We start from the raw sequence: 16,569 nt of genomic DNA on the forward strand, positions 1-16,569 counted from the left end.
ATGCTCTTTTTTATGACTTCATTCTGGAAAACTGAATTCTATGTGGGAAAGGCAAAACTAACAGACACAAAATCAAAAGCCAAGCTGTGTGGTGGGTTTATAAATTCAGGACAAGAAATAGATCCTCATGAGTTCCAAGATGTATAGGATTAACTCTATCCCAGCTTCATGGGTGAGTCCTGATTAGCTTAAAGCAATCAATATTACTGTTCACTAGGCCACAAAGACTGCTCTAGGGATGGGCCCAGAACCCAATCAGAGATTTATTTTTCTTTAAATAAGAACTAAGAAAAAGATTCTTATACTTCTGTCAGAAGTTGACGTGAGAATCATGTAGCCTGAGGGTTGGCAGGCGTCTTTGGATATGAGGGAGAGCCTACATGAGAACAGAGCAGGTGGAGCAAAGAAATGGGGGAAGGGAAATGGGGTCCATGTCTTAGCACTTAAGCCACCAATCAAGGCTCATTCGGAGCCTGTCCTACCCCTGGACTCTGATTGAAGTTGCTGCTGAAATTCCTATTTCTACATAAGCCAGTTTGGTCTGGTCTCTTTCACTTGCAACTGAAAAACTGCTGATGCACAAGGCTAGAGTGATCCTCACAATAAGAGGGAAGAAGGGGGCTTTTGCAGTAATCCAGCACTCCGAGAAGTACTATTCAAAGACGTGGCAAGAGAGATCTAGGAGGCTACTGAAGGGACTAGTCAAGGGGACAATGGTGGCATTGGGACGTTAAGGGAGGGCTGGCTCTGAGCTTCAACATGAAAGAAAAGGTGCCCACGAGAATGGTTTCTGTCCTGATCCCATCTTTAATTAACACTATAAGCCACTCCTCAGGGATAACCAAGACCCCCAACCCATCCCCAGAGATATGATGCAACCAGTCACTCGAGAGTAGCCGGATCTGCCATGAAAGATTCAGAAAAAGACAAGGAAGGAAAGGTTGCTTGAGAAGGTCCCAGGAGTAAAAACAGGGCACTTTAAAAAAAAAAAAAAAAGGAGCAGGAGAGAAGGAGAGATTGTAATAAAGGAAAAAAAAAAAAGAAGAAAAGAAGATTTCTGAAAAGATCATGGATGGAAACCTAGAGAATAAGAGGGCAACATATGGTGTGGATAAGGAGGGCCCCAGGGCCAAACAGATATTAGTCTCAAAATCCATGCGCCGCTTACTAGCTCTCTTAATTTACCCAAGTGTCCTTTTCCTGTCTGTAAATGAGCACGAAAGTTCCCCCTTTAGATGACTGTGTTGCTCCAAAAATATATATATTACAGGAAAGCCCCTAGCAGAGTGTCTGGCAAGAGTAGGTGTTCATTACTTGTGGCTATCCCCTAAGAATAAGATGATGAATGTAGGAGGACAGGAGAGAAAGAAAGAACACTGCTTTTCTTAGAGATCGACCCTCTTCAGTAGCAAGCAGCAAGTATTCCCTTTACAGAAGCAGCACTAAGGAAAATTAGACGATCACGATCACACACACACACTCTCACACACACACACACAGACTTTTGAGAAATGGGAATGTTTACTTAATGTCCTCTGTGTTGCAATATTCTTTGATAGAACCCCTTAGTAAATGTTGAATCAGGCTAACATTAGTTGAAAATCTTCAGCATACAAGAGAGAAAAATCACTTAGAGCAAAATATTAAAAGTCAAACAAGCAAACAAACAGATGAAAGTATAATATCGCCAGAGCTTGATTTCTGCGGGCAGAGTGTGGCCCTGCCTCACGCCCAATCTGGACTGGCTGGGCCGGTCCTTTTACGCACAGCCCAGGAACTGGAATGAGATGGAGGTGAAAACCGATAATGCTTCTTTTCAACCTTGAAATCCTCATCACGGGAGACCACCCAGCAACTGGGCTGGGGGAAGGGCGCGGTGGGGGCGGCAAATCTGAAAAACAAAGAGAAATGAGGTGGAAAGCCTCTGGGACCAGGAACGGACGGGTGGGAATCCCACGTGGCGGTAGCACCTGGTACGCGTTACTAATTAATTACCAGACTCTCACATTTATAATGCGCTTTACCGATACTAAGTCACTTCTATAAGGCACTCCGCGGGTGGTAGCAATAAGTTACAGACTACGCCTACATTATCTCCTCTAATCTTCCCAACGTCCGCGAAGTGCGTCTTGTCATCACCATTTGACAAGGAAACTGTGGCTCCTCGGTCACAAGACAGAGACTCGACGTCGCGCCGAGGGACGGCCGAGACCCCGGCGAGCCGCCAAGCCGCCTCGCCAGACCCGGGAGGACAGCTAGGCGGGCGGGGCGCCCAGGTGGCTGCACACCCACAAGGGGGCGGGGTCAGCCGGCCTCTCCCTCCCCGCGTCCCCGCAAACCGCACACCGCTCCACTTGCCAGAGAGCCCGCTTTGGTGCCGGCACCCCAGGCGCCCCGCTGTCGCCCCAGCCTCGCCGCGCGCCCCCGCGCAGCCAGCACGCCGTCCGCCCGGAGCCCTCCCCGCCGCCGCGCTGCACGCCCGGAGCGCACCCACTGTCCTCGCGGGGACAGGGGGCCCCACCACCGTCATGCTGCCCGCCATCTGCACGGCACTGGCGGGGCTGCTGCTCCTACCGCTGCTGGTGAACCTTTGCTGCCCCTACTTGTTCCAGGACGTGCGTTTCTTTCTGCGGCTGGCCGGTGTGTCCCAGCGGGTGCGCAGCTACAGGGATAGGCGGCCGGTGCGCACGCTCCTGCACGTCTTTCTGGAGAAAGTGCGCCGGATCCCGCACAAGCCCTTCCTGCTTTACCGAGACGAGACGCTCACCTACGCGCAGGTGGACCGGCGCAGCAACCAAGTGGCGCGGGCGCTGCGGGAGCACCTCGGCCTGCGCCAGGGAGACTGCGTGGCTGTCTTCATGGGCAACGAACCAGCCTACGTGTGGCTGTGGCTGGGGCTGGTCAAACTGGGCTGTGCCATGGCGTGCCTCAACTACAACATCCGCGCGAAGTCCCTGTTGCACTGCTTCCAGTGCTGCGGCGCGAAGGTGCTACTGGCCTCGCCAGGTGAGCCCCGGGGAGCGCCGGCCCTGGCAATGGGCTCCTTCGCGCCGTGATAAACGCCGCTGCATGGTGTAGAGTAGAGCTTTGGAAAGGGAAGTTCAGATACCACCTGGAAGTGTAGAGGAAGGGAATAGCAACCCTTCCTCAGGCTAATGATCTTTAGAACAACCTGTTGTGGAAGCCTGCCAGGCACTGTATTAAGCACTAAGTGTTGCCTTTAATCCTATTAACAGATAGGGTTTACTACACCGGCTTTGTAGATTAAACCAGAGAGGTGACGCCTTACGCCTCCGCAGGTCACACAGCTGGGGGGAGAGGGGTTAACCACAGCTATCTACCTCCAGAGTCCAAGCTCTTAACCAGTATTGACAATCTTTGCGTTAAAATGCAGAGTCTTGAATGTGAATTCCAGAGGATCCAGAGTGTTCTCATCTCTGCTGTTTGATTGGCTATGTGATCACGAGAAAGTCACTTTCCCTCCCTGTCCTTTGGTTTCCTCCTCTAATACAGGGTCTTCACGGATGCTTCCAGCTCTCAAATGCAGTTAGCCTTTCTAGATTCTCACTGCAGAGAGAAGGTTACTGATCTGCTCCCCCAAAAGATTTTAGGGATCTGCTGCAGTGCCCTTATCAGCCCCCATTACATCTGTAGCCAAAGTGACTTCTGGTTTGAGAGTTACCTCTTGCTATGCTTCAGCAAGACCTGAAATGGTAACTTCATGCTCCAGGAGTGACCCGGCCAGGAAGAAACAAAGAATCTGTTACCCACAGGACTGTTGGCTTTCCTTCCTAGAAAGGGAATAAGGACTAGGAGTTGCTTCTCACTCTGTCAGTAAGGTCAGTAAGGGGAGGCCCAACCAGATAGGAGCTGAAAGACCTGAAGAAATAGGGAGCTAGGAAGCCCCACCTTTCTGAAATACCTTTCCCTGCCAGCGTCTATGCAGAGCGCTTTTATTACCCCGAGAGATAACATGTCATTACCCTCTATCAGACAGTTGAGAAAACAAGCTTAAAATTCCAGCCCAGCTCCATACAATTTTAAAGCCTGTGAATTGCCCCACATTGTGCTGCCTTCTTCTACATAGATGTTGGGCTAGAGCTGGAATGGATTAAGCATCCTCTGCTCTCTCCCCTACGTTTCACAACTAAGGAAACTGAGGCAAGCTAAGCATCTGGCGTAGGGTCACAGAAGGATGTCTGCTCCCTTGTGGGAAATCAAGAAACTTACCCACGTGTTTCATGTGGTATAAAATAATCCAAAAAATGAAGGCTTTGTATAAATGTTTAAAAATGGGGTCAACTTAACGACAGCCAAGTTACGTAAGGGGGATGGTCCCTTCAAGAAAATTCCCAGCAATTTCTAGTTGCCTGAGCAAAGAGATAATTTAACTTCTTAGTAACTGGAAGACTCTTAAACCTATTACTTTGGCTTTTGGTTCCAAAGAAAGTTATTATCACAGTGATCTTTTTACCCCTGGGCAGGAGACACTTCAATACTGTTTACCTGCATAGTACTTCAGGCTCCCTGTGAGGGACGTCAGGAACTGCAGAGATTGGTTCTGTTGAACAAACAAAGGCCCTGAAGGGTGATATCAATTGCCCAGAGTCACATAGTGGGTTAGCAACAGAGAGCTGGGGACGGAACCTACATGTTTTGTCCTGTTTTGTTTTGTTCACTTCCAAGGCACTTACTCTACTACACCACCTGAACATCAGTACATAAAAGTGAGACCTATATTGGAAATTTTGGCATGGCTACCATTCACCAGGGTTTGATTCTGTGCTTTGAACTTCAGCCTTAGGGCTTGTGGAGTAGTAAGAGCTCTTGAATTCCCACTAGCTGTCAGATTCTGGAGTCTAGGCAAAAGACCAGCACCGTGGCATTTATCATGAAGATTGATCCCGTTGTCATGAATTTTGGTGAATTTTGATAAAGCTTAACAGGGCTCAATTATAATTAACAGGCCAATTATAGCTTTGGAATTTACTCTATAGGAGCACCCATCACTCAGAAAATATGACATTCTCTCTGTAGTACATTTCAGGTCCTTCTCCATAGAAGGGTATGACGGAAGTAATTACATGGAAACATTGCCTTCAGCTATATCCCGTATTGATTTTGTCATTGATAGAAAACAGGTTTTGGGGCTGATAGTTTTTCAAGCAACTTCCCAAACAGAATTTGAGTGAGATAGGAAAACATGCCGGAGGACCCCCAAAATCGTACATTTTCTCTGTTGCCATCTATGCTAACATTCAGATCATCACTAAATTAGTTCTTCTACTGGAAGGCTATCCTATGTCTCCTTCATCAGCTCACTGGCCAGGCTTACCTACACTGCATGGCTCAGCACAACTGTGAAAGGCTCCCTTTAGGTAGTACTCTTTCACAAGCTCTAATAACTCTTAAAGATACTATTATAAGACTGAGATCCAGAGATCTGTAAAATATTCCAGGTTACTTTTGACCTGGTTTTGCAAGGTTGCCAAAAATAAAATTGGACCTCCTTTGAACAATGGGATGAAGGAAAATGCCTTCAATAACTTTCAAAAGCATTTGTGTCATAATGGTGGAGCATTTTGTTATAAAACTAGTGTCAGGACCAAGGAGAAGTCTTTTTTTTTTTTTTTTTTTTTTAATTTATTTGACAGAGAGAGATCACAAGTAGGCAGAGAGGCAGGCAGAAAGAGAGGAGGAAGCAGGCTCCCTGCTGAGCAGAGAGCCCGATGTGGGACTCGATCCCAGGACCCTGAGATCATGACCTGAGCCGAAGGCAGTGGCCCAACCCACTGAGCCACCCAGGTGCCCCAAGGAGAAGTCTTATCAGACAAACTTGAGGTCAGGTTGAGAAAAGCAGATGAACCAACCATTTAATTTGATAGCAAGAAACGTTACGGAGTCCTTGTACAATTACCTTGTACAAGGTACAATTTGGTTGCCATGATAGGATAGGGAGAAAAGAAGAGTTCGTTTGTTCAAGGATCTTATAGTCCAGTAAAAGAACTAAGCCACATTCACAAATGACTGTGACATCCAGGAGGATGTAAAAAGTATGTTAAGTCTGCTGAGAGAGATACAAAGTGCTGGGGTCAGGGTGGGGGCTGGTGAACAGAGGGCGAACACTTCTGGGGACATTAACAACTGAGCTTGGCAAGGGCAGTTGGGGACAGGGCGTCCAAGCAAGAGAAGCCCAGAAGCAGTTTGCATCAGGTTCATAACATAGATGCTTCATTAGAATTTTACTTTGTGAGGACAACAGCAGGCTGGACTTAAATAATGGTAATTTTTAAAAGCTGTCTACAGAATGGACTCCACTGCAGAGAAAATAAGGACCCAGAGAATTCAAAGAATGGCCAACAGCAGTGGTCTCACTTCCACGGAGGGAGATGATTTTCCAATACCAACTTTAGCCAAGGGTCAAGGCAGGTACTCATCTCCACTCCTCTCTCTGGGCTGCTCGAGGAAAACTTAGATGCCTTGCCTCCGTGTACTTTGTCTCAAAGGCTTAGAATTCTCTCCTGTATCTTTGAAGCAGGCCCTAGTACTACCTAGCACGTAATAGTCACTCAACAAATGTTTGTCAAATTAATGAGTTCCATTATCCTGATTGGCTGTGACTGGCTTTCTTCTCTGAAGTATGAGAACTGTTGGGTCAGGCATGAGGACACGAAAAATGTTGTAAAAAAGTTAAATATATCCCGATTTGAGAAAATCCATTTAGATCCAGTTCCCTCCAAGCCCAGCCTCACCCTACCAGACTTGTTTACCTCGAAGTTTACCTCTGGCAATGGACTGTAGGAGAGAGATGCTCTCATGGGGTCTCATTGCCAGAGAGGAAACTGACATGAGCATAGGATGGGCTGGGACTGTAGTCATGAGGGTCTCTGCATAAGATGGTGGAGGATAAAAGCCTAGGCATCAAATGAGTAACGTACTCGGGGTCTGGACAGAGAGCTAGCTTAAAGAGGCTCTCTAAAATTTTTCTTCATGCCCTGCTCATACCTAAAGGTTGCAAGGGGCATTCAAAATAAACTACCAGGTTTAAACTACCAGGTATTTGCAAACACTAACAGCTCTTTTTCTTTAGAAACAAGAAGGGAGTGAAGGTGTGAAAACAAAAGCCACTTTAAATCAGGTGTTATTGTTATTGAAACTGAAGAAGGTTAGGGTTCAGATTATTCTGCACCTTGAATATAAGTGGCCAGTATCTGAAAAGGACCTTCCCACAACCTCTGACCAAAAATAAGGAAGCAGATAGCTGGTAGATAGGTGGCAGGGTTGCTTATGGATACCAATTATGTAAGTCCTGATATGACCTGACAGCCTCCTAATCAAAGAATTAACCTTGATTCCAGGGCTATTTAGAAAGCAAGGGTTCCCATAAGTAAGAACTTTAAGAGAAACGAAAATAGTATTAAGAAGTTACATACATGTTGGGGCGCCTGGGTGGCTCATTCAGTTAAAGCCTCTGTCTTGGGCTCAGGTCATGATCCCAGGGTCCTGGGATGGAGCCCTGCATCGGGCTTCAGTTTTTATATCAGCATGTCTAGTTTAAAGGAAGAAAGGATGCTGCCATCAGGTATGTTAGGTGTGTCCTAATATGGTTGGTGACACTGGACTCTCAAGTCAATGCCCAAATGCAAATTCTACACCAACAGTGCAGAGGACATGTAGGGAAATTGTTGGGCAGGATCAATTGCCTTCCCTTCAGATGAGATGACTTCTACTAAAGGTATCACAAACTAAAGGCTTACAGAGGACTGGGTAGCAACATGAATGCAGTAAAAGATGCGTGATGCCAAATTGCTTGAACTGTAATCTAGCATGACACCAGCTTAATTGCATTTCCTTTTACCTTTTTAAAAAATGGAATGTAAACTTCAGGCTGAAAAATGTATCATGTTTTTACCTGCAATCCATATGCCCTGACTTACACCAGGGACTTGGACTATATTCTAGACTCTTCTCCCAACCTTCTTTTCCCCAGTCAACTTTAGCCACTTTCAGCTACTTTGACACCATGTTGTTGGCCTCTGGACCTTTGGATAAGCTGTTCACTCTGCTAGAAACAGGCTCAGTCAATCTCCGTTGGTCTTCAACTTGCCAACTCCTGTTCATCTTTCCGGGTCTCCACTGAGATGATACTGCCTCTGGATTGCCTTTGTGCCCCTCCCAAAATGCCATATCCCCTGTTGTGACACCTAGGACACCTTACTTAAATGGATGATTTCTTCGCTTCCTCCCGCATTAGGCTCTGTAGAAGCAGGGACTGTGTCTGTTTCCATCACGGTTATATCCAGTGCTTAGAACCATGCCTGGCACATAGGAAGCCTTCTTCAAACAGATGATGGATAAATGTTGGGAAAGAGGGGGGCAAAGGGGAAAGACTAATCAAGATAAATTACAACACAGTGTTTGAGCATATAGCTTCAGGGGAGGGAGAGGGAGAGGAGATTTCGTAATTCTTGATCCTTGATCTCAACATTTTCACCAATAGAGGAGAAAAAGAACAAGCAAGTCACACAGTGTACTAATACTAATGTAGGCCCCTGTGGGAGCACCCCACTCGGCGGGGGAAGGGAAGGCAACAGAGAGAAGTGTTGCCAAGGCTGAGTCTTGAAGGATATGCTCGAGTTTTCCAGGTGACCAGGATAGAGGACGGCACTCAGAGTAGGTGAAGCTATCTGGACAAAGGTCATGAGATGTGGAAGTATGGATACATTCAGTTCACATAGATCGATGTGGTTAGAGGAAAGGGGATAAGAGATGGTACTAGGAGATGACATCAGTAAAGTCCCCAGGGGTTAAACTGTGAATGGGCTCAGAACTTCACATGCTTCATAAGGAGAGTAGACTCTACCATAAGGGCTTAGCAGCCATTGAAAGATTTTAAGCAGGGCAGTAATAAGAAACCATAGTGTAGCTGCTAAGTTGGAAGCAGGGAAAGAGTAGAGGCAGGGAGATTGGTCTGGAAGCCTATCGGGAAGATCGATAAAGACCTGAACCAAGGCAGTGGCAAGGGATGGGGTGTTAACCATTCCAGTTTTTATAAGAGGGGTATTTTTTGGTTAATATTTTGAAGTGCTGAAGGACTAGAAAGCAATCTGATCTGGTGGAGGTGGAAAACAGTTGAAGCCAATAGAATCTTAAAGGATGGTAGCCAACAGACACACAAGGAGAAAACTCCTCATGAAAGGAAACATGATTATATAATGTGTTACTCTGCTCTGCAGTGAATAATATTTACATAGTCATAATCTTGTTGACCCTGATTATTGGTGCCCACTTCTAGAGCCAACCCATAAACAAAGCTGGGAAGATGGAATTATAGTCTCAGAAAAGATGTAAATTCTATGAACCTAGACAGCGTAAAGTGGAGATAGTGACTATTGATGGACGGGGGAGAACAAGAGTGGGGATCAAAATCGATAGGTCAAGAGGTAGCAGGAAAAGCACATTATTTGGTGATACAGAGGCAATTGTTAGAAGAAACAGATTTTTAACACTTGAAAGTAATCACCTCTAGGTGGCACGTTTAGTTTTGAAGAGGCAAGGGGAATGGAACTGTTGGTTTTCATAATAAACTCTTTCGTACTATTTGATTTCTTTTTACCAGGTGCATGAGTCTTCTGGTTAAAATGTTTAAAATATTTTTTTAAATGTATGTGGCTTGATGGTATTTCTTGTTTTGATGGAGCCATCATATATAAACAAATGAAAAACAAAGCATATAAGATGAATTAGGGATGGCCTCCCCAAGGTACTTCCCTGGGGTATTGGGTCAGCTTCCTATTAAGAATAAGTATATTCAGTTCAGTTTTCACAAGGTCGAGACAAATAAGCGGAAAGGCCACCTTATCTTGTGATTGAAGGGCACAGAAATCAAGCAGCAAACATGAAATGTGGTTTATATATTAAATCAGTACCTTTTAAATTTTTTGACGTTGGCCTACAGTAGAAAAATGTATTTGTTTGTGACAGTATACACACACTCATACAACTGACTGAAAGCTGTTTTTAAAAAAGTAATATTTACCTGTTCCTATGTGTGATATACTCTGAAAACATATTTCATTCTACTGGAATTTTTAAAATTTTGGTCACTTCAAATGATTTCAAAAATCCACCACTGTATTGTGACCCACAGTTTGAAAAACACGCTAATTGGCCCTGATTTTTTCTTAGAGCATAAAATATGCTTATGAAATTTGGAGCTCCTTTCTCAGATGAGTTGAACTTTCCTAGGGAAACTATTTGCTCCTGATGTGTTAAGAAATATGTCTGTATGTGTACATATAAAGTTGGCTTCTGTCATCATTATTAGTTAGCATGGTTGCCTTGCTTTTGTTTTTTGTCTCCTACCTTAAAATTTTCTTTTTTTCTTTTTCATCATTGGGACACATATGTTGGGAATAACCAAATTCATTTCTGGAGTATTTTGAGACATATACCAGACATGCATGTAAGTTATGCACTTATATATCTTGGTTTTTATCCATGTGTCAGTTTGTTTGAAATCTTCAACCAACCACCTGATGCTAGGAACCCATTAAAACCCAGCCTTCCCCCAAAACTTGGAATCTTGTGAAATTTCCAAATCTAGCAAAATCCATGCTTAAAACTGTATAACTATAAGTACCCCATGTCATGTCTATACATTTCAGCAAAAATTATGCTGGAAACAAAATCAATATGAAGCCTGTTGCACTAAGAGAACTTCAGTGGACTAATATAATTCATTTGGATTTTCTTTCCACATTAAGAACTACAAGACGCTGTTGAAGAGGTGCTGCCAAGCCTGAAAAAGGATAATGTGTCCATCTATTATGTGAGCAGAACTTCTAACACGGATGGGGTCGACTCTTTACTAGACAAAGTAGATGAAATGTCAACAGAAGCTATTCCAGAGTCTTGGCGGTCCGAAGTCACTTTTTCCACTCCTGCCTTATACATTTATACTTCTGGAACCACAGGTAAAAATAAAGGATTCTCAAAGAAATGGACTTAGCCTGAAGGAGTTAAATGTTGCATTAAGTTTTCAAATGTTCTTTCCCTTGGCAAAACTTATCGGATATCTAATACTTTAGAGGATTTAGCTCTTTGCCTGTGGGAACTGGTCTTGTTTCATAGCATGTGATCCTATTTGGGTGTCTCCAAGCTACCTGTATTTCCCCATCGCTGGTATGTAGAACAGAGAAAGAAGTTAGCCAAGAAGTACAAACATAGTTATGATAATAGATAAAATTTGGCACTGAATAAGTTTTGGGAATTTTTTAAATGATGGTTGGATTTCAATTATCTTATATCACAAGTCTATACATAATGGATAGCCAGTTATAAATGGGGCACCAAAGAAAATGAGAGAACAATAACAGAGTTGTATTTACATAAATGCTTTGACCATTATCTTCCCATGCAACACTGACTGGGAGCTGTTTGGTGATGTGGGTGTAGAATGGCTCTAGCCCAGGGCCTGAAGTACTGTATTTCACCAAATCTAAGATACCTTCAACTATAAGCTGCAGCATAATTTTATGAACCATAAAGAAAAAAACACTGCCAATTAACAGTGCTATTGGAATAACTATATGGAACAGGCAATATCAAAGATAGAATATACTAGGCATTCTCCTATAAGCTTTAGGGTCTCGCGTTTATACAACTCTCCCACCATCCTTAAGATGAGTACCGTTCTTATCCCCATTTTACAGATGCAGAAACTCGTGCTTAGAGAGATTAAGAACTTCTCAAGGTCATTTGTCAGGATTCACCTTGGTTGGATGACACTACTTCTCACCCATCTGACCTCTCTGCCACAATACCTCCCAGTTCTTCGATTTAACAGATAATGTGGTGTTTGCCTGCTCTAGGCCAGAGAAAACATTATCAAAATGTAATAATATGAGACCATATGGATATATTTAAAAGGAGGACAAGAAGCCAGTGCCAGCATGCTGATGGTTATTATTAATATTAGAAAACTGAATATGTGACTCATTTCTCCTTTTGATTAAAATTTTAATTTAATTTAAGCAGGTATTGCATGCAGGCATTTCCTTGTAAAACAATCAAACATTATAAAGCTAAAGTTTCCTTTGAGCCTTTTATCCCAACACCAGCCTATAAACACTCCCTTCTTTTACCTCAACAGACCCTCAGCACCCATCTGTTCTCCCAATTCCTAGACCTGAGTTTAACCTCAAGATGGGCTCCCTTTTGTACACTTACTTTCATTAAGTATTTTCTTTAAGTAAATGAAGGGAGACTGGGCATGACATATTAAATCCAGTGCCCAAAGCTTGTCTATCCTGTTTCTGTCAGAAGTTATATCTATTGCCACGCCATCAGAATGGTGGGATGACATAGTTAACCAAATGCTTCCCCAACATACAGACAGTACCTTAATATATGGGAATTTATCCTCATTTATCCTCATTTCTTAATAGAATGGTAAAATTAAGTTGTGAATTTTGGGAAATAATTGAGAAAAAGTCAGCCCTCAGTTAGTTATAGGGAATTCTAGTTAATGCTACACAAGAATAGAACTTCACAATGTAGTTTTTGGCAGTCAAATATAAAACCCACTTTAGGGAGAAAAAGACACTGAGCTCCCCTTAATTTAATCCCATAATTCTGAATTTATATTTAATTGGAAGGTGATTGGGTTGATGTTTACTTTGCTTTTCTCCTTATCTCTAAATAAAATATTTGTTAAGTAACTCTTGTAAAAATTAATTAAAAGAACTTGAGGCACCTGGGTAGCATAGTCAGTTAAACATCTGACTCTTGGTTTCAGCTCAGGTCATGATCTCAGGATCATGAGATCAAGCCCAGTGTTGGGCTCTGTGTTCAGCAGGGAATCTGCTTGAGATTCTCCTTCTCCCTCTGCCCCTCCCACTTGTGCTTGCTCTCTCTCTCTTTCTCCCTCTTTCTCAAATAAATAAGCCTTTAAAAAGAAGTTTAAAAAAAAAAAAGAGCTCACTTAAGCAATTGGAAAACAAGATGTTTTCCCTGTTCCTCAGTCATTAGTACAAAATTATGTAATAGTTACCATATATTCTTTTTTCTTCATTAATACAAAATCTTAAATTGGGAAATTTCTGAAAGTACCTCAAAGCAACGAAGGATATGTATTTCCTTTTTAAAAATATATTTTAGGGGCTCAGTGGGTTAAGCCTCTGCCTTCAGCTTAGGTTTTGTCTCAGTGCCCTGGGATCAAGCCCCGCATTGGGCTCTCTGCTCAGCGGGGAGTCTGCTTCCCTCTCTCTCTCTGCTTACTTGTGATCTCTCTCTCTGCCAAATAAATAAATAAAATCTTTTAAAAAATGATTTAAAATATATATATTTTTTAGAGTTTTTACTATCTGTACAATTATTTTCTGTGGTGAATACAATTGATTATCAATGCTTTCTTATATTTCTTAATATTAGTGTAGAATGGAACATTAATACTAACATAATGCCATTGGCCCACTGTCAAAGAAAATGAATTTTGAATTGTGTTCACAGTTATGACAGGTTTCTGACCACACTGCTTTACCTTATAATGAGTTGCTATTACTTAGGCCATACCTAGCTAAGGTGCCATCAAGTAAGTATGGAAGGATCTGAGTCTACAATGGACTGCCTTCCTCCTTAAAAAGTCCATTTACAGGGACAGCTGGGTGGCTCAGTTGGTTGGACAACTGCCTTCGGCTCAGGTCATGTAGAGTCCCGGGATCGAGTCCCGCATTGGGTTTCCAGGTCCATGGGGAGTCCACTTCTCCCTCTGACCTTCTCCTTGCTCATGCTCTTTCTCACTGTCTCTCTCTCAAATAAATAAATAAAATCTTAAAAAAAAAAAAAAGTCCATTTACCTACTAATGTCTTAACCTCTAGCCCTAGCCCCTTAATAATGGCTTCAGGACCTCCCCATGACTGTGTCACCTTCCATGAGAAACAATATAAACAAATCCTTTTAATAGTGTTTTGCAAATATGCTATATAAATTATATTTAAGAAAATGCAATATACTAAAACTACACCGAGAAACCGTTTTTCACCTTTCAATTTGGCAAACATTCCAACATTTGAGAGAATACCTAGGCAAGGCTATGAGGATCAGGTCCACTCAGATGTTGCTGGTGAGAGAGTGGATTGGGACAGCCCTTATAACTGGCAATAGGGCGCTACCTATCAAAATTACAAAGATATGTTATCTTTTGACCCTACAGTCTCACTTCAGCAAATTTATCCTACAAATACAGCATCACTCATAGGATAAACTAGCATGTGGACCAGGCTGGAATAGCAAAAGAGTTAAATAAATTATAACACATAAATACAAAGACTTGATGCAACTGAGAGAAGGAGAGAATAAATGAATGAATGAATAAGGAAAGTTTCATTGTATAAATATGGACAGTTCTCAATCATCCAGTGTTAAGCAGAGAGGGAAAAATGCAGAAGTTTGTCCATTTTTTTAATGGAGGAAAGGGCAAGAACAAAATAAGCAACTCTTCCTATTTGCTTGTATTTATATAAAAACACTCTAGAAGAGGAGCTAAGAAATTAATAAAAGTGGTTATGAAGAAAAGTGATAGGAATGGAAAAGTATTCAATCTCTCTGAATCTCAGCCTTCTCCTCTGTGGATTAGAGAATATAATTTTACTGATCCTGTTAATTATGAGAAATATTTGAAATTTTGAAAATACCTTGCAAGATGACAGGTGTAGAGCAAAAATTAACAGACATTCATGCCTTTCTCTTCAAATTACTACTGGAGTAACCATCTAACTCAGTTCAGCAAGCAGTGGTCTGTGGGCCAAATACAGCCTCCCCTCCCTGTTGTGGCAAATAAAGCTTTCTCAGAACATAGCCACATTCATTCTTTTATATGGCTGGCTATTATCAGCTACAATAGCAAAGTTGAGTATTTATACCAGAGACTGTATGACCGTGCAAAGCCTAAAACATGGACTCTCTGGTCTCCTACAGAAGAAAATCTGCTGACTCTTGGTGTAACTGATTATGGCCCCATGCAATTCTCTAAGCACTGGACCATGGATCTTCCTAAGCCAGATCTCTCTCCCAGACAACATGTCTGCGAATGGCCAATCTTGGCTCACCCTGCCTTCTCTTGTATCTTTGCAAAGGTCTCCCGAAAGCTGCGACGATCAATCACCAACGCCTGTGGTATGGGACTGGCTTCGTCAGTGCCAGCGGGATTAAGGAAGATGATGTCATTTATACCACCCTGCCCTTGTACCACAGTGCTGCGCTAATGGTTGGTCTCCACGGATGTATCCTGTGTGGTAAGCTTTTTCTCTAAAGGCACTGGAGTCTGGTACACAGCCACACATGCTCCACGGGGAAAGTTAATACAAAGTCAGCGACTTTCCTGTCTGCCAGGAACGGCATTTGATTCTATGTTAGGAACAAGGGTATTTGGCTCCCACATCACCAGCAAGTATCTAGAATAATTTATATTTTCCCATGCCTGCTTATCTGATAATAGAGTGCTACAGTTTTCAGGATATCAAGGAGGAAATTTCCTCAAAATGTTCTGGGTGTTCATCCAGGTCAAGACACTTGATTCTTAGGTCCCATAAGTAAGTGCCCTCTGTAATTTCCATCTTCAGAAATCTGCATGTAGATCTCTGTCAGCATCTGATTTAAACTTCTCCCTTAGTTGTTCTCATCCTACTTTTTCTTCTCTGCTCCCACAGCTCTTCAGCTCTTGTCAGGATACCTGCTTTCCGTCCCTTCTCTTTCCTTCCAAAATTTTACCATACAAATTAGAGTTGCCATCTTGCCTCCTTTCAGTAGTCTTTATGCCCTTTGTATACATCAAGGCTCAGTCTAACGTCCACCTCTCCCAGAAAGCCATCTCTAACTCTCTAAGCTAAAAAAACAAAACAAACAAACAAACAAAAAGACCCTAATTTTTTCTTCCATGTGACATTTCATTTTAACTAATAATAAACATATATATAATAACATGTATGCATATACATATGTATGTGCCTGTGTTATGGCCCAAACCTCTCTGTCTTTCCCTCACCAATGTATTGGTCAGTTATAAAATATTTACCCCAGCATCAGTACCCACCTCCACACTGACCTGGAATGACTGATGGGACCTGTCATATACTTGGGTTCATCAAGTGCAGAGGGCCTCTGAGGTCCCAAAGGGAAAACTCCATTACTCACACATTTGCTTATACATTCCTTTTTTTTTTTTTTTAAATAAGACATTTGAGGTGATAGCAATGTACTTTTTTTTTTTTAAGATTTTGTTTATTTATTTGACAGATGGAGATCACAAGTAGGCAGAGAGGCAGGTGGGGGGTGGGGGAGGAAGCAGGCTCCCCGCTGAGCAGAGAGCCCAATGTGGGGCTCGATCCCAGGACCCTGAGATCATGACCTGAGCCAAAGGCAGAGGCTCAACCCACTGAGCCACCCAGGTGCTTCCCATAGATACATTCTAAAGAAGAAAAAATAGTATTTTAAAGAATGTTTCCTCTTCTAAAACAGTGGACTTTTGTATACTTAGGAATAAAGCTAAACTAATAGCATGAAAAAAA

At 42.7% G+C, this 16,569-nt stretch overlaps 1 protein-coding gene across 1 annotated transcript in view; it reads left to right on the top strand.

Annotated features, from left to right (window-relative positions):
- Positions 1 to 2,334: 2,334 nt before the first annotated feature.
- The window catches only part of SLC27A2 (solute carrier family 27 member 2), a 44,602-nt gene continuing 30,367 nt past the window's right edge, over positions 2,335 to 16,569 (top strand). The window contains exons 1-3 of the mRNA XM_004755455.3: positions 2,335 to 3,006; positions 10,767 to 10,976; positions 15,139 to 15,297. Coding sequence (XP_004755512.1) covers positions 2,529 to 3,006; positions 10,767 to 10,976; positions 15,139 to 15,297 — 847 coding nt within the window. The 5' untranslated portion in view covers positions 2,335 to 2,528. The remainder of the gene's footprint in view (positions 3,007 to 10,766; positions 10,977 to 15,138; positions 15,298 to 16,569) is intronic.

Source organism: Mustela putorius, unplaced genomic scaffold (assembly GCF_011764305.1).
Source record: "Mustela putorius furo isolate JIRA1106 unplaced genomic scaffold, ASM1176430v1.1 tig00003898_pilon_pilon_pilon, whole genome shotgun sequence".
NCBI lineage: Eukaryota > Metazoa > Chordata > Mammalia > Carnivora > Mustelidae > Mustela > Mustela putorius.